The 22992-nt window shown below is 44.6% G+C and overlaps 2 protein-coding genes across 4 annotated transcripts in view; one reads left to right on the top strand and one right to left on the bottom strand.

Annotated features, from left to right (window-relative positions):
• The window catches only part of LOC119394243 (histone-lysine N-methyltransferase 2C), a 37624-nt gene extending 18165 nt beyond the window's left edge, over positions 1–19459 (top strand). Inside the window, exons 11-18 of one of the 3 annotated variants that reach the window (XM_037661529.2) lie at positions 1198–1312; positions 1787–1980; positions 9734–9824; positions 11336–11378; positions 11874–11983; positions 12788–12922; positions 18096–18209; positions 19268–19459. In XM_037661529.2, coding sequence (XP_037517457.1) covers positions 1198–1312; positions 1787–1980; positions 9734–9824; positions 11336–11378; positions 11874–11983; positions 12788–12922; positions 18096–18209; positions 19268–19444 — 979 coding nt within the window. In that variant the 3' untranslated portion in view covers positions 19445–19459. The remainder of the gene's footprint in view (positions 1–1197; positions 1313–1786; positions 1981–9733; positions 9825–11335; positions 11379–11873; positions 11984–12787; positions 12923–18095; positions 18210–19267) is intronic. The other 2 variants (XM_049415720.1, XM_049415721.1) reach the window with 2 other exon arrangements.
• LOC119394248 (uncharacterized) overlaps positions 1–22992 on the bottom strand; it is a 395693-nt gene that overhangs the window by 354593 nt on the left and 18108 nt on the right. The gene's annotated exons all lie outside the window — the stretch shown is intronic.

Raw genomic sequence — 22992 nt, forward strand, 5'->3', positions numbered from 1 at the left:
GCGGCCGAGAGCGTAGGCCTAATTCACTCCCGGCGGCTGCGGCGCACTTCGTCTAGCTCGCTTGGCGCTGTGCCAGTAAGCCGCCGCAACGTGCAGTCTTTGTTGAGGATGATAAAAACGCCTGCTCCAGTTTCTTGCCAGCTTGCGCGGGTTGGAACTTACGGACGTAAATCGACGAGAACAACACAGTTATACTACGGCGACATCAACTTGCCGCTTTGCGTGCACTGTAGCAGACAGCGCGGGAGGCCCGACGAATCGGAAGGCATTATTTAGTCACGTGGGCTCACTGTGCCAATAGGCTCACGCGGAGGGACCTTTTTTTGGCGCGGATTTTCTACGTGAATTCTGAGTGGATGGAAACAAGGGCGGCGGGATATTCAAGAAAAAGCGCGGCTCTTTCGAATGCGACCAAGATGGCTGCCGTAGGGAACGTAGAACGGCAACAGCGCGGCGCTGAATAAGCCCGTTTTTTTACGCGTTCATCGCTAAAAATTTAGCTCGCTGATGGCACATAAAATGCTGTCACGGCTAAAATACTGATCTAAGACGCATGAAAATTGGCGAGGTTATGCATCAGTAGCGGCAGAATCCAAATAAAACATTTTCAAAAATTCGATTTTTTTTCTGATTTTCGGTCTCAAAGACCCGCTTCCCCCCTTAAGAGAGTATGCAGAGAATAGTGGCATAACCCAGATTTTGTTTTGGGGTAGGGGGAGTGTTAGACACCTTCATGTACACGTGTGAGTGTGCGTGTAAAAAATTTCGGGGGTATTAGAACCCCCCACCCAAACAACCCCTTGGCTATGTCAATGTAGGCCTGTAGGTTTTCTGTTTTCTATGCTCAATGCTCAATCTTCATGTAAAGATGTCACACATGGACCTTTCGCTGTGTCTCATGCTTATAACAATTGCAGAAAAAGTAAAATGCAACACATAACATAGCTTGTATTCTGGTGTCTCCTTGTGACTTGGGGAATGCTGTATGGACAGCAAGTCCAGGTACAGGCATGACATAATCACCTGAATTCACCCTTTCTTGTCCTGTCAAATTCTTAGTAATTCTGTCCTTGTTTTATGTGCGCTTAAAAAAGCTTTTCTTTAAACATGAATTGTTGTTTTGTTGTTCTTAAACATGAATGTTCACCAACTAGCCCAACTCGCTGTCTTGTTCACCCTTATGTTTTCTTCTTTCAGGCGAGCTGGTGATGATGCCCGGCTACTGACATGCGACGTCTGTGACAAGGCCTTTCACGTCTACTGTGTGAAGCCGATGGTGGCCAATGTTCCTAAGCACGGCTGGAAGTGTCAGGTAGGCGCCCTGGCAGAAAATGGTCATTGTGAGCTTACTAACAGTTTGAATTTGCAGGACTTTTTTTGCCCATTTCATATGAGCATAAATGTTTGCAGGGACAAACTGTACAGTTTGAATTATCTGTCAGTTCGAAGGAAAAGATTTTGAAGTATCGAGATTTTACTGAATTGGCACGTGTACCTATTAACCAGACCAGAAAAGTGGGGGTGGGTTTAGTGCTGCAGCTCATAGAACAGCATTATTATACAGCAAATTACGAGAATGATTGTGTTTAGCTACTGGGACCCAATAAGAGTTGGTGTGTTCAACACGACGGGACAATTACAAAGTGTTGTTGGGTGCCTCGTGGTGTTTTTGAAGTTCCTCTTTCGTGGTCTTTAGTGTTTTCGAAACGAACGCAACCAAAATAGTTTGTCTTTCTACCCTTCTTCAACTCCTAGGCTTCCTTACCATTCTGTTCCTTTTCCGCAGAGTTGCCGGGTGTGTGGGGACTGTGGCTCGCGAACCCCGGGGAGTGGGCCCAGCTCTCGGTGGCACATGAACTACTCGGTGTGCGACAGCTGCTACCAGCAGCGCAACAAGGGCGTTGCCTGTCCGTTGTGTGGCAAGGCCTACCGGCAGTTCAGCAACCGAGCCGATATGGCCCAGTGCACCGTGTGTCGAAAGTAAGGGCACTGTCACATTTCTTGTTTTGCTGGTTCTATGGCAGTTGCCACATTTCGTAAAATCAAGAGCCATCTGTCATTATCTGCAAATACAGTATACTGTCAGTAAACGGAATTGCTGCTTAAGGGGGGACGCGGCTTTCGTATCGCGAAAAATGGCAAAAAAATCGATTTTTTGAAAATCACATTTTCAGTTTCTGTAGCCCTTTTTATATCCGATTCCAAAATATCTTCACCGAAAACCGCGTAGAAGTGCTATAAAAAAATTGTTGCGCCTGCCGAGGTGGCGAAAATTATTGGGGAAATCGCAAAAAAACACCGATTTTCAAAAAATCATAGCTTCGCAACGACGCCACCGGGCGCCGATATCTTGGGCTCATCGGAAAGCGCATTTCTCCGTCTTCAAATTCCCCGCCGCAGCTGACTCCTCCCTTCGAAAACAAGCGCACAAAAAGCAAATGTTCGAAGGTCGTTTCGAGCCCTCCGATTGGCCGCGTCCGCCATGTTGCCCTAGCGCGCCTCGCCATTGGTCCGATGCTCGCTCCGGGAGATCGTCGTCTGCAGCTCGTGCGTCTCGAGCTCACGGCTGTCGAAAGTCGCGCTACTTCGTTGCGTGTTCGCAATCGCTCTGTGTTCACGGCTCGACAATAACTTTGAACAAGAACTACGTTTTAGTTTGGAGCTACTAGCGGAAGCTCGGTGGGATTACGATGGCGCGCCGCACTCGTAGCGAACATCGCAAACGCGCGTCTCGGACCGACTCTCTGGCGTTGACTCGTCGGATCCGTGGTTGGAGGTTCTGCTTATGCGCACTTCGGACGTCGTGACGAAGATGATCGCAGGACGACTCTTTGTACTCGCGACCACGCATTACGTACTTTGAAACATCGGGCACCGCGGCCGGCGCGTTTACTGCTCGGAGTCGTCACTAGGCCTAACTCTCACGGCGTCGGCACGCGAGACGAACCTCGAACTTTGCGGGCAAGAGCAACGCGTTAGCGGACTCGCGGCAGTGTGCTTCTTCGCAAGGAACGAAGCGCTTCCCCCGCCGGCTTCTCGGTACAGCGGATGGTCATTTTACGCATCGGCAGCGGACCCCACGGCCAAGCTCGTCGCGCAGCGGGCGCGCGTCGGCGTCCCGCAATGCGAGGCCAAACACGTTGCGCGCCTATTTTTCGTCGCCGCACCTAGGCATATTGCGCATCGTCACCGAATGCCGCCACCCAGCACATCGCGTGCCGACTTCCCGGACTACGCGGCCGAGCACTTAGAGGTGAAATAAAGCACTGGTGATGCAATTTAGGCGCGCTTGGGGCCGTGCTTGGTATCGCCGTAAGCGCTCATGAATCATCTGAAAAAATAAAAGCCTCGCAGAAAACCGTGTCCGCGACCGGGTGAATGATGAAGCGCATCGCAGGCGAGGTTTACAAATTAGCTTGACGAGTGAAACAGGGAGATGAATTCATATCTGCTCAGTTCGGACTTGAATAAACTACTAAGGAATTCCTATTCCACCAATGTCTTGGCCACAACTGCCTGTTATTTAGGAGGAAGGGATAGTTTGCCATGATGAGAGCCGCTCTTAGTATCCTATAAAAATGATTCAATGATCAATTGCAATCAAGACTGTTAATTATGTTAATGAGAGCATGAATACAAGAAAGCTGGCAAATCATCATGGTACGTGACCTACTTGCATTACAATATCTTGTTTTTTGTCATGCCTATTACACCACTTCATAACTTCTTTTAAAATTCATGCTACGTGTTCTTTGTATATCAGAAAAGGATTTTAAGAAAAAAGAAAAAAACAAAGGCACAACCTATGAAAGGCCACATGTGCAGGAGGTCCAACCTTATAAAACACCTTAAAGATCACAATCTTCTTGTGTTTTAGAGAAGCAAGGCACCTCAAACTAAAGACGGGGCACTCAAGAAAGTGCACATTACGAAGGACTCAAAAGATTACGACCCCAGTGCCTTTTGATGAAGTAATATCGTTGGTACAACTTTAAAAGCCGTTTTCTCAAAACGACTTTTCTTGCTTCCTGCTTCGCTTGTTCCGCTGATTTCTCACTGACCGCTGGGTCTATTTCAGTTCCGTTTTTTGTTCTATATTCCTTGAAGCACAGTTCAGGGCGTGACATTCTTGCTTTTTCAGTATGGCGTTCTGATAATTAGCTATTTGACGAGTTGCACAAAGCCTCGATGCCTGTTGCACTGTCACCTCATGAAAAATGAGAACTAAAAAAAATTTTGTTGCAAATAAAAAAATCTAAGAATGTCATGCCCGCAATCAGACATCTTAGAATGCATAGCACTTTGAACGAGTTTCCTATCTCATTTTTTAAGCGAGTCAGACTCGGAACAAGAGCAGAAAGTGAAATATATTGTAAATCAAAAAGTTGTAAAGATATATTCATGAAATTTCTACAGTAGCATTAAAAAAACATTTCAAATAAGTGTGCCAATTTTCATCAAAATCCATGAAGAAATAAGAAAGTTGGTACCGAAAGCCACGTCCCCCCTTAAGGGGAGACGTGGGTCTTAAAAAATGGTTTTTTAAAAGTTGGGTGAATGGCATGAAATTTAATACACTTATTCAGCTTTTTCTGCATATTCAAAATATCTAAGTAGATTTTTAATAGCTGCATTAGAACAAAAGATATGCAATTTCTAACACATATTTAAGCATATTTCTTACGGGGATTTTTGGCAACTTTGCTTTGTCAAACACAAAAACAAAGTACCGTATTTATTCGAATATAGGTCGACCTTTTTTTCCCAAAAATGTTGCCCATAATCAGCTATCGACCTATATTCGTGACCAAAGAATCTCGACCTATATTCGCGATCAAAGCGACCAAAAGCACCGCACCTATGGCGTTCAACTGCCGCGCCTGCTGTTCTTCAAGCAGTTCCTGCTACATACGCACATTATATACCATAAAATCTGGTATAAAAATCGTACCCGTTCGCCTTTTCCGACTAAGTAACTAAGAAAAAAAAGTTATTTGTGCAATAGCTGCACACCGCCTTTTCAAAGCCCCCGCGAAATGCAGCCGCTCCGCCATGTTTGCGCTGGAACCCGTGATTTCCCTAGGTAGGCCGTGAAGTCCCTAGCCCCCTAGCCGTGCTGCCTGCCGACGCGCAGCCGCACTGGCACTGGCCTAAGGCCTCACTCTTTGTTTGTTGTTTGATCTGACGTGACGGTTCGCATTTGCAAATGCTCGGTTGGACGGTGTCACGTCGGTAGAGCTACACAGCTGACTTCAAGCGTCAAGTGATACTTTTTGCCGAGAATTCCAGCAATTGTGCCGCTCAGCGTGAGTTCGACGTAAAAGTTGATTAGGGGTTGGCGGAAGCAGCGGGACCGACTGTGCGCGTGCGATGGATAGCGTCGTGCTTTTCGCGGCCCAGCAACTGGCAGGCATGACGCTCTTGAAAAAGAACTGAGGCTCCGGGCGTCAAGGAGGCCCTGCAGAAGGCCAACAGACCTGGTGGTCATACCGCTAGGTATGACGTTCCGGCTACATTAAGGACCGGGTGGCGAAGAGTTACAAAGAGTGGCTTGAAGGAGGATGCTGCAATGACACCGATGGGACGCCGCGAGAAGGGCTTCCCTCAATGAAGTTGCGACGTGGGTGAAGGACGCGCGGAAAGACTTGCCAGCGGAAATTATCGTGACTGGCTTTAAAAAGTGCTGCATTTCCAACGCAATCGATGGCAGCGAAGTTGACTTCATTTCGGATGCCGAGGATGCCTGCGAAGAATCCGACAACCTTCCTTGCACATCTGACGAACATGACACTCCCGGCAGCGACTAGGGCGCTAAGTTAATTGTAAATAAAGGTGTGCTATGTTTCAATTTTCCTGTTTCTAAAAAAAAACATGGGTCGACCTATTTTCGAATATTTTTTTTTTATTTCTCGTAGAGCGCTATAAGTAGGGGTCGACCTATATTCGTGCCCGACCTATTTTCGAATAAATACGGTATGCGGCAAGATTGCCAGGAAGCTGGTCTAGCTGGTGATGCTATTTATTTTCTTATAATTTTGTTCACCAAATTATAATTCTTGATTATCAGAAATAGTATGCAGCAAAAAAATTTCACTCACATTTACGTCTATTTATTTTGCATTCAAAGTTTGTTGAAGACAATCGGGTTAGCATCACGGCTAAACCAGCTCTCTGGCAGCCTTGCCACATACTTTGTTTCTGTGTTTGACAAAGCAAAGTTGCCAAAAATTCCCGTAAGAAATATGCTTTTAGAGATTGCACATCTTTTGTACTAATGCAGCTGCCAAAAATCTAATTAGAGATTTGGAATCTGCAGAAAAAGTGGGATAAGTTTGTTAAATTTCGTTCAGTTCACCCAGCTAATAAAAGAAATAAAAAAAAAGACCCGCGTCTCCCCTTAAATGGAACTGCCTGTAATCTAATTCGTTTACAGTGCAGACCACTTATAACGTAACCTCATCTAGTGCAGGACCGGTTATAATGCGGTCTTTTTCGATTCCCGTTTACCCTCCCATAGAAGCGCATGTATACGCATACCGCTTATTATGCAGTACCCCAAGATGAAATACCGTTTATAATGCGGTTGCGAGAAAATATTTCTGACAAACGCGGTAGCGAGTGCGGTTCTCAAAGGAGGTACGCCGCTGGGGAGGGAGCGACTAGGTCGTTACGAAGGGCGAGGGCACGCACAGTGAACGAACGAGGGGCGGAGGGAGGAAAAAGACCGCGGCAGCGCTGTGCGGGCTCGCCGAGTGGGGAAGGATGGTGGTTGCCTAGGCGACGGAGTAGCCTTTGCACCGGCGGCGGCAAGGCTCCGCGGCCGCTTGCCGGCAGCGCGTTACGCGTGGAACGTACGATCGCGTCCTCATCAAGTGCGCTTTAAAGTAAGTTTCCTGTCGGGAAAAGCGTCGTCGTTATCACACTTGCTACAGATATCGCGTTTGCTACCTTGTCCGCAAATTGAAAAGTTTTGCGGCTTCATGACGCGAGCTTTCGCCTTTTCTGCCAGTGCGCGGACTTAAACGAGCTTGGCGGGCTTTTGTCGCCGTTGATCTCCCAGGCGCGAACATAAACCGCACAAACTTCGTATCATGCGCGCTGTTCTTGGGTTAGTGCTTGAGTGTGATCTTTTCGACGTCCGATCTTCATGTTGTCTTGGAGAAACTTCCCACGACATGCTGAACCGTACACTAGGCCTAATCAGCATTGGCTGCTTTTCGGTAGCGGTCGCGGGCGATGAAAGTTGCGGTTTGGTGCGGAATCAACGAAACTTTTTGCGATGGCTGCACTTGAAGGGAAGAGAATCATATCGTTAATGAAAACGAGGGCATGGTTGGCACATGCAACTCTCGAATGGTGGTTCCGGATTCGATTGCAATGTCTTGGACATCGCGTGCGCGCCCGTGAAATCGAACGATCGGTACCGCTCAGCACGTGAAATTTCGGTCGCGATTCGACATAGTTTCTGTGTAATGCGCATACCTCGAGGTGGCCTGAAACGTAGTCGGCGAATTTCCGCGATGGCACTTTGTTTTGTTTGCTTTTTTGCCCCGTGTTCATTTCGTTGGCAACGCAGGTCTTTGGCGGTTAATTTTTGAACATTCTGACATTTAAGTGGTTGTAAGCGCCCCAAATCGCATATGTCAATTATCGGACACGCGAGGCTACATGCTCAACACGTTTTGCGCAAGTGCTGCTTTGAAGAAGGTTGTTTTGGTTATAGTGCGGTACCGCTTATAGTGCGGATATTCGCGACTCCGGCGACTTACGTTATAAGCGGTCTATACTGTAGTACGTGAATACTCCAACCCTGTTCGTCTCTCAATAAGTGGAACTCTTGTTAAATGAAACATCTTTTCTTGGTCCCTTCAGGTTCCATTTAATGAGAGTCTACTGTACTAAAGAATTGGATTGATTGAGTGATTGATTGTCTGGTTGATTGATTGATTGTCCGGTTGATTGATTGATTGTCTGGTTGATTTATTGATCGGTTGAGGCACGACATCTCAGTGAATTGTCAGGACCTGTGCTTTTTTTTTTCATGTTCATTCTCGACATGTAGTGAGCTATGTGGGGCTTTGTACGTCTTGGAAGAAAAGCAGAGGTTTTATGTACATGGTTGTTCATAAGTCTCTTCTACACATTTGTGAAGGAGCGCTCGCTACTGTCGGACATCGCCATTCAAGTCACCTTGTGGCTTTGGCGAAGTCACGTGCTAACCTGGTACAGTATAGACCGCTTATAACGTAAGTCGCCGGAGTCGCGAATATCCGCACTATAAGCGGTACCGCACTATAACCAAAACAACCTTCTTCAAAGCAGCACTTGCGCAAAACGTGTTGAGCATGTAGCCTCGCGTGTCCGATAATTGACATATGCGATTTGGGGCGCTTACAACCACTTAAATGTCAGAATGTTCAAAAATTAACCGCCAAAGACCTGCGTTGCCAACGAAATGAACACGGGGCAAAAAAGCAAACAAAACAAAGTGCCATCGCGGAAATTCGCCGACTACGTTTCAGGCCACCTCGAGGTGTGCGCATTACACAGAAACCATGTCGAATCGCAACCGAAATTTCACGTGCTGAGCGGTACCGATCGTTCGATTTCACGGGCGCGCACGCGATGTCCAAGACGTTGCAATCGAATCCGGAACCACAATTCGAGAGATGCATGTGGCACCCATGCCCTCGTTTTCATTAACTATATGATTCTCTTCCCTTCAAGTGCAGCCATCGCAAAAAGTTTTGTTGATTCCGCACCAAACCGCAACTTTTATCGCCCGCGACCGCTACCGAAAAGCAACCAACGCTGATTAGGCCTAGCGTGCCGTTCAGCATGTTGTCATGGGAGGTTTGTCCAAGACAACATGAAGATCGGACGTCGAAAAGATCGCACTCAAGCACTAACTTAAGAACAGCGCGCATGATACGAAGTTTGTGTTCGCGGCCGGGAGATCAACGGTGACAAAAGCCCGCCAAGCTCGTTTAAGTCCGCGCACTGGCAGAAAAGGCGAAAGCTCGCGTCATGAAGCCGCAAAACTTTTCAATTTGCGGACGAGGTCACAAACGCGATATCTGTAGCAAGTGTGATAACGACGATGCTTTTCCCGACAGGAAACTTACTTTAAAGCGCACTTGATGAGGACGCGATCGTACGTTCCACGCGTAACGTGCTGCCGGCAAGCGGCCGCGGAGCCTTGCCGCCTTGCCGCCGCCGGTGCAAAGGCTACTCCATCACCTACGCAACCACCATCCTTCCCCACTCGGCGAGCCCGCACAGCGCTGCTGTGGTCTTTTTCCTCCCTCCGCCCCTCGTTCGTTCACTGTGCGTGCCCTCGCCCTTCGTAACGACCTCGTCGCTCCCTCCCCAGCGGCGTACCTCCTTTGAGAACCGCACTCGCTACCGCGTTTGTCAGAAATATTTTCCCGCAACCGCATTATAAACGGTATTTCATCTTGGGGGACTGCACAATAAGCGGTATGCGTATACATGCGTTTCTATGGGAGGGTGAACGGGAGTCGAAAAAGACCGCATTATAACCGACCCTGCACTATATGCGGTTACGTTATAAGTGGTCTGCACTGTATGGTTTTTTTTTTCTTAATGTCAGCAAAGTTAATTGTTGATTTATTGATTGATTTATTGACTGATCAATCAATTAGTTGATGTAGGGAGTAAGTATATTGTGCGCATGACATTGTGCACTAAACTGCATTGTTTTATTTTTCAGGTTCATTCATGTTGAATGCGACAGCCAGCTTGCAAGCAGTCCCAAAGATGGCGACTACGTTTGTCCAGTGTGTAGCAATATGAGGCAGCAGGTTAGTCTTGCATTGAGATGGGAAATGAGCACTGAGAATTTTAGCTTGTGTTTGTGTTTTCGAAGCCCACAGCCTTCTTTGGATTGAACTCGCTTCATATTCAAATGCAATGGCAACATGGCCATTGTTTCTCTTTCCATGTTAAGCTGATAAATGGTGCACAAAAGCGTAAGCAATCTGACACTAGACAATTCTGGTACAGAAGTTGAGCCTAATAAAGTTTACGTTCATTGTTCTTGTGTAAGTTGGCTTGTTTGGGATCATCAGAATTGAAAATGATGCAAATCTTTTCTGTGCCCCTGAGGAATTCGTATCATCGAGATTCTACTGCACTTCGTCTTTCATATTCAGAGTTCCTTGTCAACTGCCTGCAATCTATAGCTGCGTTACATTATTTCTAGAGCTGTGCGAATAGAAAAATTTTGGGTGCGAAGCGAATTCGAATAATAAAAAATTGAGTGCGAATCGAATCGAATAATTTCGAATAATTTTCGAATATTTCTCAAACATTTTTCGAATAATTCGAAGTGAAATTACAGAAAAAATTGCAGAGAATCCCTAAGTATGTTCTTGTGAGATAGCAACATGAAAGTGTTTCTTTTCGCTAGCTTGATGAAGCGCTGGTGGGGTCATATTTCATAGTTGTCTTTCTTATCAAGAATGAGGCAATGTAGAGGCCGAATTATATTTATGTACATGATTTGGTGCAACCAAAGTGTTGCCGACAACACTTTACACGTGATAGGCAGAGATGCCATTTCCTCAGCCTCTCCTCTTCTTTCAACTTCTGTGGAAGGCCAACTGATGTGGCAGACAAGGGTGTGCTCCCTTCAAGTCCGGAGTTCCAAATCTGCTTCGTAGACGTCAATATATAAGAACATCTGAAATTTTGGATGCTAAAAAGCTTCGGCGTCCGATTTTTTGGACTTCCTGCGCAAATTTCAGGTCCAAAACAGCATTAATTGAGCCCCCAACTCTGCCACATCTTTCATCTCCATATTGGAACCAGCGTTTTCTTGAGTTAATACATTTGCGACCGTAGCGGAGCTTGAAAGGCAGCTTTGCCGCAATACGGGGGTGTGATGAGGTGAAACATATTGGAAATCTAGGGACCACTTCCAAACGGACGTTGACTGTCTTTTGGCTAAGTTCGACCGTAACGGACCTTGAAAGGCAGCTTTGCCGCAATATGGGGGTGTGATGAGGTGAAGCATATTGAAAATCTAGGGACCACTTCCAACCGGACTTTGTCTCTTGACCAAGTTCGACCGTAACGGAGCTTGAAAGGCAGCTTTGCCGCAATACGAGAGTGTAATGAGGTGAAGCATATTGAAAATTTGAAGGGGTCACTTTCAACCGGATGTTGACTGCATTTGTCTTTGGGAAGTTCGAATAGTTCGAATAGTAAAATTTTAGTGCGAATCGAATCGAATAGCAAACACTATTCGAAAAATATTCGAAATTTCGAATATTCGCACACCCCTAATTATTTCCTCTTTTTTTTTTTTCAGGCGGCACTATCACTGTCTGGCAAGTCCGAGCTGTCTGTGAGATGTAAGCTTCTTTCTGTTACTGATTCATGCTGAAAAATGAATATTGTAGCTTGAACTTCTTAACCTTAACCTTGTTTCTGTCGCAACCGTTATTCTTTTGTAAAAGAGTTACGGGGAGCCTTGCCGGTTCCCTTCCGTAAGTACTGCAACTGGGTGGTGCTTTAAACTTAACGTGACGCCCACCCACAGAGTTGCTCACTTGCAAGAATCGCCATTGGTTAAGAATTACACGTTCCATTAACGCAGTTTGCTTGCATGGGAAGTTGTACAACTTTAATGTATTGCAACCTGGCAAATGCTTCTCGGGACAGATGTAACAGTACTGAGAAGAAATGTTCTGGACTGTCAAGGAGTCTTGCATGTTTTCTTGCGTGAGACTTCCATTGTGTTTTCGCTGTGAGGTTCATTGGCATCGGCCTACTTCAATGGCTCTCTGCAGTCTGTGCTCAAGAGTATGACCCCATGACCTCGTGTCATCTTTTCTGATTCATTCCAGTGCGAGTGCCAGCCTCTGACGGGTCACCTGACTACATGTATGGCTCACAAAGGGACATTGCATCCTGTGGCAATGATGACTCGCGTTCCAGCAACGACAATGACGTCCTGGTCAGTTATGTCATCACGTTTTTTTTTAAACGTCGTGTCAAATAACTGCAGAGTAAGCATAGTCAAGTCCATTTCTAACAATATTGCTTAGAACAATGTGACAGAGGTAACATTGGAATATTGCAATCTTGAGGCTTGTGGTGGGCTAATGGATGGGCTAGTGTTGGTGACCTACAGTGAAACTTGGCTGCCCTTACCCCCGTATTCAGAAACGCTCCTCGACTTGAACTTGACTTGCCACCGCCTTGGGCAGCGCGTTCGAAACACGTTTGTGCTGCCTTGGCACAGCCTAAAGGCAGCGCGTTCGAAACGCGTTGAAGGCGGTAGCAAGTCAAGTTCAAGTGAAGGAGCGTTTCTGAATACGGGGGTTAATGGATAACCCTGCACACGCCTATGTGCTTCATAATGCAGGTTCTCGTGCCTGATGATTATAATAAAGCACAAACCTATGAAAATGAAGCTTCACATACTTTTTCCCCAAGTTTTTTGTTTGAATGCGCACAATTGGCATTTGAAAATATTCTAAAACTATTCAGGAAATGTTCATACTGACGGACCATTCAATTCAGAGACTGAATAGAATGTGGAACTATACCAGTTTCAGATATTTGCATATGTATATTAAGAATGCAAACGTTGAAAAGCAAACAACAGTCTCTACTTGAAGTGGGGTTGAGAGCTTGGCGACTGCAGACAGGTTGGTTGCTATGTTTGGCGTAGCCAATAAATGCCTAATGTTTGATGTTCTGCCTCTGCTATCTTTAAGAGACTCTTCCCTTTCTTCTGATGTTTTTCTTGTTGCAGCAGCAGACGTCTTCAGGAGGCATGCAGTCCCCCGAGAACGAGTCCAAGTTCCCACCTCCATCCCATCATTCATTAGGAAAGCCACCATTTGCCCGCTTCCCAGGAAAACGAAGGTTCGGCGTGGGGCGGGCAAGAGTAAGTGGATGTACATTTTGCCAAGTAGTTTTCCGCCCTCTTAACTACATCAGTGGTCGATGGGAAGCACATTGTCACCAAGGTTATTCGGTCTGCTCTTTTATTACTTCTCAAAGGGTGTCAGGTGTCGTTTCAAAGTGCGACGGGTTAATTGGTGTCTTTGTGACTCATGAGCATGCTCATTAGTTCAAAAGCCATTTACCGTATAAACGCGTGTAAGGGCCGCACTTTTTTTTCAAGAAATGAGGGCCAATTTTCAGGGTGCGGCCCATACACGCGACATTTTTTTTTTAAAGTAAAAACGCACCAGTTAGCGAACGATGAGTGTTTATTGCAGTATACGACATTTCTTGCGACATACGTGCTCAATCGTCGTCACTCGGTGAGTCCTCAGACTTGGAGTCCGAGATGAGATGGTGTGCTGCGAAGCGCTGTCACCCCACAAGCAGTCATCTTCTGTGCCATCCAAGCTGTTAGATATCCTGGTGACTTTAAAACTTCGGGACACAGTGTCAATCGACACCGAGCTCCACGCAGATAGGATCCACCCAAGTACAGTAGCCAAGGCTAGTCCCTTTACACGCAGCATGTCCGTTGTGAGTGCAAGACCATCATTCCGCACTTCAGTCACATAGCGGAGCAAGTCTTCTTCCAAATCGGGAAACTTGCACTGCTCTCCTCGGAAAGCGCGCTTAGTGCTGTTGGTGTTTCGCAAGGCTTCTTTTTGAGCACACCAACGTCGAACACATTTCTCGTCAACGTCGAATTTTCTGCCGGCGGCACGTTTCCCATGCTCGAGAGCATACTCGATCACCTTCAACTTATAGCCAGCAGTGTAGCTATTCAGGTACTTGGCCATCTTGCCAAAACGTGAATGCCGTGTAGAAAAGAAGCCAGCACGAAGGTCATTGAACAGTGCAGAAAACTACAGCAAATGGCTGGCTGAACTGCAACTGCACAAACCGAACAACGCGAACGCCATGCCTACAGTGTAGCCATGCCAAAGTTGGTGATGCTAATGCCGATATGGATAGCGCCGATAGCGCGTTTGTATAGAGATGTGAGAAGCTAAAGACAAAATCCTGCTTTAACCTTTAGTTGGCGGGCCTATGAATACTAATAAAAAAGTTAAAATTTTTAGCCCACTTCACGAACATCTTAACACGAATAAAATCCATATATATATATATATATATATATATATATATATATATATATATATATATATACTCTGGTGACGATGATGATGGTTGCGTTTCCTTGCGCCATCTATCGACTACGCCTAGAAGCTTACGCGCGCGCGCATTTTGAATACGTATTGGTTGAGGAAAGTGTGGGTGCGGCCCTTACGCGGATTTTTTTTTTTTAGAATATGCACTTCAAAAAAACGGTGCGGCCCTTACACGGGTGTGGCCCTTACACGCGTTTATACGGTATTGGTGTTATGTTGCTGAACCTTTTACACTTTGTTATCTAAAGCTAAGGATGAACACATACCCTGTGCCAATTAATTACAATATTTACTCTATTGTAATGCGAGTTCTCTTTCCAGATTTTGTCGCTTGAAGTCTACCCTTGTTCAAGTTCAAGTTTATTCATTATTATTGCATGTACAAAGATCGGGTTACATAATACATACAGAATCAGGAGGTCCCAAAGTACGAGACTGTCAGGGGGACCTCCTATAATTAGTGGCGTGCATAATAGGTAACAGCAGCAAAAAGAGCGAACAAATAAAAAAATGCAATCAAAACAGAACAATCTATACTAAAAAAGAAAATATATTTACCATAGCAGCATTATACACAGCTTAAAAATACAAATACAGAACTGTGAAGTGATGATGAAAACAAATTTATTACAGATGAACAAAAGGTTCATTTAACAACATGTTTTTCATGTTGTGTTTAAAAGATTGCAGTGACCGAGATGATTTAGTATGAAGAGGTATGCGATTCCAAAGATGAATACCATAGAAGCGAGCTGTAAATCTTCCATAGTTCGATCTTATTTTGGGTAAAAGAAAGTTATTTTGCTCTGAAAACCTGGTATTATTCTTGTTGACAAGGACATGGTGAGGAATACTATCTAATGATATTTCACGATGAATCAGACGGTATGTGATGAGGGACAATCTGTGATAAAACAACTCTTGAATCGGTAGAGTGCGCAGCTGTTGATAGATGGGTGTAGAATGGGAATGCAATGGGCTATACGTCATTAATTTTATCGCCTGGTTTTGAAGGCGCTGAAGCGGTTTGAGATGAATGGCGTATGTGTTACCCCATGATGATAGGCAGTATGATAAATGGCTGTTAATATAAGCATTATAAAGCGAGAAGAGAATATGAGGTTGAAAGAATGCACGTGTTTTAATAATAATGCGGATACCAAATGAAACCTTTTTGATGAGTGAGTTGGCATGAATATTATATTTAAGGTGTTTATCCAGAGTAATACCCAGAAATTTAACATTATCAGATGCCGGTATATCATAATTGTTCAGTGAGACAAGTATGGAGGAAGTAATCACCGTTTGAGGGCTATGAAAAAGCACAAAAGTTGTTTTAGTAGGATTAATTTTGAGCTGGTTATTTATACACCATGAGTGAACGTTTTTAAGATCTGTAGTAAGTATGTCCTGAAGTGCGGTGACTGATTTATGTGGTGAATAAATGGTCGTGTCATCAGCATACAGCAAACAGTTAGAAGAGGTAAGCGTATTGGGTAGGTCATTAATGAATAGGAGAAACAACAAAGGGCCCAATATAGAGCCTTGGGGAACGCCGCAGTTAATTAATTTAGTTTATGAAAATTGACCATTAATATACACTACTTGCGGCCTGTCGCACAAGTAGCTGCGAAATAAATTTAATGGTGGGCCAGTAATACCAAAAGACTGCAGCTTATCGAGAAGAATAGAATGTACTAGTGTGTCAAATGCTTTTGTTAGGTCAATGAATATGGCTCCTACGACAAACCCTTCATCAATAAATTGTTTAATGCTATCCGTGAAATTGATTAAGGCCTGTTCCGTCGAATAACCATGCCTAAAACCAAACTGGCGTGGGGAGAGAAGATTAAATTTGTTTAGGTAGTTCATTAAACGAGTGTACAGAAGCTTTTCAATGACTTTACTAAAAAATGGCAAAATGCAAATTGGGCGGTAGTTGTTAATGTTATCACGAGCACCTTTTTTGAACACCGGAATCACTTTACCACGTTTCAACAACTGCGTTTCAACAACGCTAGCATTCAATTGCGTTACGCAATTGAATGCTAGCGAAAAAATAACACAGTGCACCTAGTTTGTATAGAAACGTCCAGTTTTAGTGGCTTCTCGGCGCATGTTAGCAACATGTATGCACATCCAATTCGAATTCATAGCAAGCCAAAACGATTTTCTTTTGTTTCGGTACCGCAGTTCGGGCATTCCGCCAGCATGTACCGTATTTACTCGAATCTAACGCGCACCTTTTTTCCGGGAAAAATGAGTCCAAAAATCGCATGCGCGTTAGAATCGAGTACCGAAAAAAAAAAAAAAACTCGGTTATCGTATTGCCATCGACATTTCAAAATGGCCGCCTCCTACGCGCCTTGGCCATTTCTGCCATTTTTTCAGTTCGTACGTGTGCTGAGGAGATTGTCATCCCGTTCTGCGTTCGCATCGACGGTATGGAAGTGCCGACTCCAATACTCGACGAGTGTACCACGATGCCGCATTTAAAAGAATAGTTATTACATGTGCAGAGAGACGGACGGAAATCGGGCCGCATCACGGTCGTTCGGATATAGTTCGGAGTTCCCGAAAACGTGCGTGCGAGACTGGCGCAAACAGAAGCAGAAGGTTTTTTACAGCAAAGCTACACGAAAAGGTTTCAGTGGACCAAAGCAGGGCCGGTTTCCCGAAATCGAAGAGTGTTGACAGCGACAAGGAGTTGTCCGACAGCGACGAGGACTGATCCTACGCGACTCGTATCGCCGCCGTAGTGGTGACAGTTTTAGCGGCAAGGCCTGCTTTTTGACTTTGTGTTTTACTTTTTTGAAACTTCAGTTCTTTAAAACCCAAATACTTGTTCTTCTGAATGTGCGAAGTTTGACTCCTACGGACTTTTTTTGTTCTTTTCTCTCACGAAAAATGGGTGCGCGTTACAATCGATGTATTACTTTTTTTTTTGGGGGGTCGCGGAAAACGGGCGCGCGTTACAATCGAGGGCGCGGTAGAATCGAGTAAATACGGTACTAGATGTACTAGGGGTTTCACTGGAATGCAGTGGTGACTTTTACGAGGATATTGTGTTCATTTGTTCTTTTCGGGATACTGGCTACGCACCGTGGACATTACTCTGCCCTCTTGAAACAGAAGGCCATTTTGATGGCAGAAGAGTTAAGAAATTGTAAAGCTGCAAGGTTGCTCAGTATCGTTGAATTAACAATGTGTGGGTGTCGGAACCAGCAGGCACTCTACCCCTGATGAAGAAGAATTTAGCGATGTTGCTGCTTAAAAACTGAACTTTTTTTTTTCAATAAATACAAGTAACGTTTTTCTTCCATAAAGCCTTGCGTTGCACTCATAGTTTTATTTATTTCCCATGAACAGACTGTAAAGCCCCCCATTACGTTACTATCGTGGTTGTGTTATGATCGAGTAAATGTGGTATTTTATTTAAAGCAATTGTTCTTTATTCGGTAACATGGCCCCTTTGTCTCTGTCATTATTGCCCTTGGAAGACTGCTCATGATCTACGTCGAAGGGCTCTAACTTCAGGTTTCATAAGAAGGTTTCATAAGCAGTTCACGAAGTGCAACTATAATGCTAAAAAAAAAGGCACCAAAATCAAGAGAATACAATTCCCTAGTGAAGAAGGACAACTGTTCTAGTGGATTTTAAATATTTCAATGATTTTTCAGGAAAGCTTGACAGATTAAGCTTCAGGACCAGTTTTCTCAAATTGTGTCTTTTGTGTAGTTGCCATTATTCATCCCTTTGCCATTGCTGAAGAAATGGGAAAGATTCTGCTGGTTACATGTCGGCCCGACTCAGAAGTGCGGCAAAGCTATTTATTTTTGTTCTCGCTACTGGGGCGCATTACACTGCTGCAGTGTACTGGTCTGACTCATTTTGTTGAAATATTTTGTGAGGTGGGTGATGATGGCATGTGTTGGTTTTCAGGCATCTAGCGGAAAGTTTGCTGCCAAACGGAGAGCGAAAGCCGTCGAGCTCCGTCGAAAGCGAGGACCAAAACCCAAACTCAAGCCCTATTATCCCTGTTGGAATATTTCTCAGGTCTGTGCTGTCTTTCTTGGCGTGTTTCTCGTGGCTAAGAAACTGATATTTTTTTAACAATAAACTTGCCGTCCATCACAATAAACTTGCAGTCACAATTGTCCAAGCAGTAAACTTGCTTGGACAGTGAAGTTTCTGTCACTGGTCCTTTTGGACTGCTGACTATGACATAGTTCGGTAGGTGCAGTTTAAAGCTGGATATAACGAAATTGACAAATTCACGAAAAGGTTTGTTACAAACAGTTTTGTGTTGAATGCAGTTTCAGCATGAAAATTCGGAAAAGAAACGCACAAATTAAACAAAAGGGGAACTGAAGGCAGAGATCACCCAAAACATTTATTTAGCAGCAAAAAACTTTTATTTTGCTCTATTGCTTGTTCATGAGGAATGGCAATACGGGACTTTGGGAGGACATCAGTTGCTTAATCATCGTCTAGCCGTGGCCTCCGAGATTGGCTCCGGCAACACACCGTCGCGTTGCCAGAGCTAATTGCGAAGGCCACGATCTAGCGAACCCGTGGCACGGCGCAATACGGCAAAGTGCGTGACGAGTTGACCTCCGAAGATTCGTCGTCGTCTCGGACAGTTTCCACCAGCTCCTAATCTGACATCTCCTCGATAGTGACGGCGCAGTCCTCCACAAAAAGAAAAAAATAAACATACACTCACACACACAAAGCTGCACGTCGTCAGGGGCTGCTCCATGAGCGCGCAGTGAAACCCTGCATGCGCGCACGGCGTCGAAAACGAAGATTGAACGAGACGAATACCACGAAATATTCAGAAAAGTGCTCTGTACAAAAATATTTGCTCCATCAATAAAATGTAAGCTGATACTAAAGAACTTTGGCTGTCATTTCGTTTCTGCCCTTTTCTCCTTCGTAACTTGCTCTGTAGTAAAAACGGACTAACGCCTAACGTCCGAATTCACTGTTCTTCTAGGGTATCGAAAGCCAAAACGAGCACAAAACGAACTCTTGTGAACACAGGAACTTTTTTTTTTTTAACACGGCAGTCTTCTTTTGGCTTATGCTGCTTTTCTACACCTGTTTCTCAGGGAGCCACTGCTGGCCCTCCTGAAGCCAAAGATAAGCAGGACGAGTCACAGAACAAGATGGTTCTTTTCTCGGCCAAAGATGACTTTGTCCTGAGCCAGGTGAGTGGATTGGTGGGGGGGGGCCACTGCAATGGATGTACTTTCAATTCAATTCAGTTTATTTCGACATCAAAGTAAACATTACAGTACTCACAACAGTGATGCTGTGGGGCGAAAGCAAAAAGCCATTAAGGCTTGACGAAGGCTTTGCACCATTTAACACATAGCAACAGCAGCACGAAATCATTAGTCATTATTAGAGCTGTGCGAATAGCAAAATTTTGGGTGCGAAGCGAATTCGAATAATAAAGGTTCAGTGCGAATCGAATCGAATAATTTTCGAATAATTTTTGAATATTTCTCAAACATTTTTTGAATACTTCGAAGCGAAATTACAGAAAAAAAGTTGCAGAGAATCCCTAAGTATGTTCTTATGAGATAGCAACATGAAAATGTTTCTTTTTGCTAGATTGATGAAGCGCTGGCACGGGGCAGTGTTTCATAGTTGTCTTATCAAGAATCAGACAATGTAGAGGCCAAATTGTATTTATGTACATGATTTGGTGCAACCAAAGTGTTGCTGACAACATTTTACACGTGATAGGCAAAGATGCCGTTTCCTCAGCCTCTCCTCCCCTTTCAACGTCTGTGGAAGCCCAACTGATGTGGCGGAGAAGGGTGTGCTCCCTTCAAGTTCGGAGTTCCAAAGCTGCCTCGTATACGTCGATATATAAGAACATCTGAAATTTCGGATGCTAAAAAGCTTCGGGGTCCAATTTTCCGAACTTCCTGCCCAAATTTCAGGTCCAAAACAGCACTAATTGAGCCCCCACCTCTGCCACATCTTTCATCTCCATGCTGGAACCAGCGTTTTCTTGAGTTAATCCATTTGCGACCATAGCGGAGCTTGAAAGGCAGCTTTGCCGCAGTACGGCAGTGTGATGAGGTGAAGCATATTGAAAATCTAGGGACCACTTCGAATCGGACATTGACTGCGTCTTGGCTAAGTTCAACCGTAACGGAGCTTGAAAGGCAGCTTTGCCGCAATACGAGTGTAATGAGGTGAAGCATATTGAAAATCTGTAGGGGTCACTACGAATCTGACGTTGAATGCGTCTTGGCCAAGTTAGACCGTAAGGAAGCTTAAAAGGCAGCTTTGCCGCAATACGGGGGTGTTATGAGGTGAAGCATATTAAAAATTTGTAGGGGTCACTTTCAATTAGACGTTGACTGGATTTGTTTTTGGGAAGTTCGAATAGTTCGAATAGCAAAATTTCAGTGCGAATCGAATCGAATAGCAAACACTATTCGAAAAATATTCGAAATTTCGAATATTCGCACACCCCTAGTCATTATACAATATCAAAACATGTCTTGGAGGATGATGTCGATTTGCATTTTAAAAGACACATAGAAAAATGTTTAAAGAAAGGAACGGTATAAATGGTTTATTGTAAGAAGCTGTTTAATGTTAGTGGCAGTAAATAGCTCATTATTTGGTGACCATAGTTAGTATGTGTGTAAGGCATTTTCCAGGTGTGGGCTGTTAAACATGCTAAATCAGTAAGAACAGAATGATGTTTCTTTCAGCAAGTATGACATCGGTTCTTAAGATCGAATTGTAAATGTCAGGCATTGGTTGTAAATTCAGGGCTTCGAAAATAGGTTTGCAGTGTGCATTGTGTGGAACACCTGTAATTATGTGCACAGCTTTTTTTTTTGTGGTCTATATATTCAGCCCAAGTTCTCTTCCGTTGTGGTGCCCCATACTAGATACTTGGGGAGGGCACCTCTGCCCTCCCCTAGTAGCAGAGGTGCCCTTACCTAGTAGGGGAGGGGCAACAGAGGTGCTAATGAAACAGTGAAAGCACCTGTGCAGGCTTTCCCAAAACGTACATAAGGGCTGCTGCATGCTTTACGTTGTTTCAGCGAAAATTGTATTGCAAAATACAGTAGATTCATTAAACGGAACCTGAAGGGACCAGGAAAATGTGTTCCGTTTAACAGGAGTTCCGTTTACAGAGAGAGTAGCAGGGGTGCAGAATCCAAGCATGAAACCAATCATATTAGGAGCAGTTGTTCCATTTAGCAGCAGTTCTGCAAGATTTCCATTTACTGAAAGTCTACTGTATAGTATCCTGTTCGATTATAGCTCTTGTCTTTGCACATTAGCCTTATACTAATAGGACGAAAAGATGAGATGAACAGCATGCATTACTCAAGTAAGCTTATAACTGGGACTAATAATATAACTGGGACCTCTAACTGTGACTTATCAGTCATAGGTGACAGCTAAATCCACCATGCATAGCTTGCTGCTTACATTGGCATGTACAGCCGCCCATTTTTTAAACCTGAACGCGCGAGCATCGACCGCCGAGTCGATAAGCGCTGTACAACGGAGTGCAGCGGCGAACTGAATGAGAATACGGGCATGTGCATTATGAGCGGTCCTGGGCAGCTGTCGTCTGCTAGGCTTTACCGGGAACCGGACACCGCTCCCGCTTCTTTTGAGCACCGCTATCATCCTTTTTTTTCTATCATTCTTTTTTTTTTTCTTTTCTGAACGCTGCCATCAAGTTATAAAGAAAAGGTCAAGTGGTAGTGCTTGAGATGGATGGGATGTGATTACATGTGCTGATTATACTACGTGCGGATCAGCATTTTTACTGCGGTACTCTTAAGCTTTTCATTATGCCATGCGGAGTCGACGAGAAACTATCAGTAGCCAGCGCGCTCTCTGGCTCTCTTCGTTTTCTTCTTCATGTTCTTAGTCAGTCTTGATGCTTCATGCTAACTAAAGCATTGATAATTAAGACTTTGCTAATTATCATAATGTAATTAGGACATTACTAAGTCCACCTAATAGGATCTTGTTAATTAACAGTACGATAATTAGGATCTTGCTCATTTGGACCATGCTATTGAGAACATTTAAAACAAGCTAATTGCCGTATTTACTCGAATCTAACGCGCACCTTTTTTCCGGAAAAACGAGTCCAAAAATCGCATGCGCGTTAGAATCGAGTACCGAAAAAAAAAAAAGAAACTCGGTTATCGTATTGCCATCGACATTTCAAAATGGCCGCCTCCTACGCGCCTTGGTCATTTCTGCCATTTTTTCAGTTCGTACGTGTGCCGAGGAGATTGTCATCCCGTTCTGCGTTCGCATCGACGGCATGGTAGTGCCGACTCCAAATACTCGACGAGTGTACCACGATGCCGCATTTAAAAGAATAGTTATTACATGTGCAGAGAGACTGACGGAAATCGGGCCGCATCGCGGTCGTTCGGATATTGTTCGGAGTTCCCGAAACGTGCGTGCGAGACTGGCGCAAACAGAAGCAGAACATTTTTTACAGCAAAGCTTCACGAAAAGGTCTCAGTGGACCAAAGCAGGGCCGGTTTCCCGAAATCGAAGAGTGTTGACAGCGACAAGGAGTTGTCCGACAGCGACGAGGACTGATCCATTACGCGACTCGTATCGCCGCCGTAGTGGTGACAGTTTTAGTGGCAAGGCCCGCTTTTTGACTGTGTTTTACTTTTCTGAAACTTCAGTTCTTTAAAACCCAAATACTTGTTCTTCTGAATGTGCGAAGTTTGACTCCTACGGACTTTTTTTTGTTCTTTTCTCTCACGAAAAATGGGGTGCGCGTTACAATCGATGTATTACTTTTTTTTTTTTT

This window comes from Rhipicephalus sanguineus, chromosome 5, assembly GCF_013339695.2.
Source record: "Rhipicephalus sanguineus isolate Rsan-2018 chromosome 5, BIME_Rsan_1.4, whole genome shotgun sequence".
NCBI classification, from domain to species: Eukaryota; Metazoa; Arthropoda; class Arachnida; order Ixodida; family Ixodidae; genus Rhipicephalus; species Rhipicephalus sanguineus.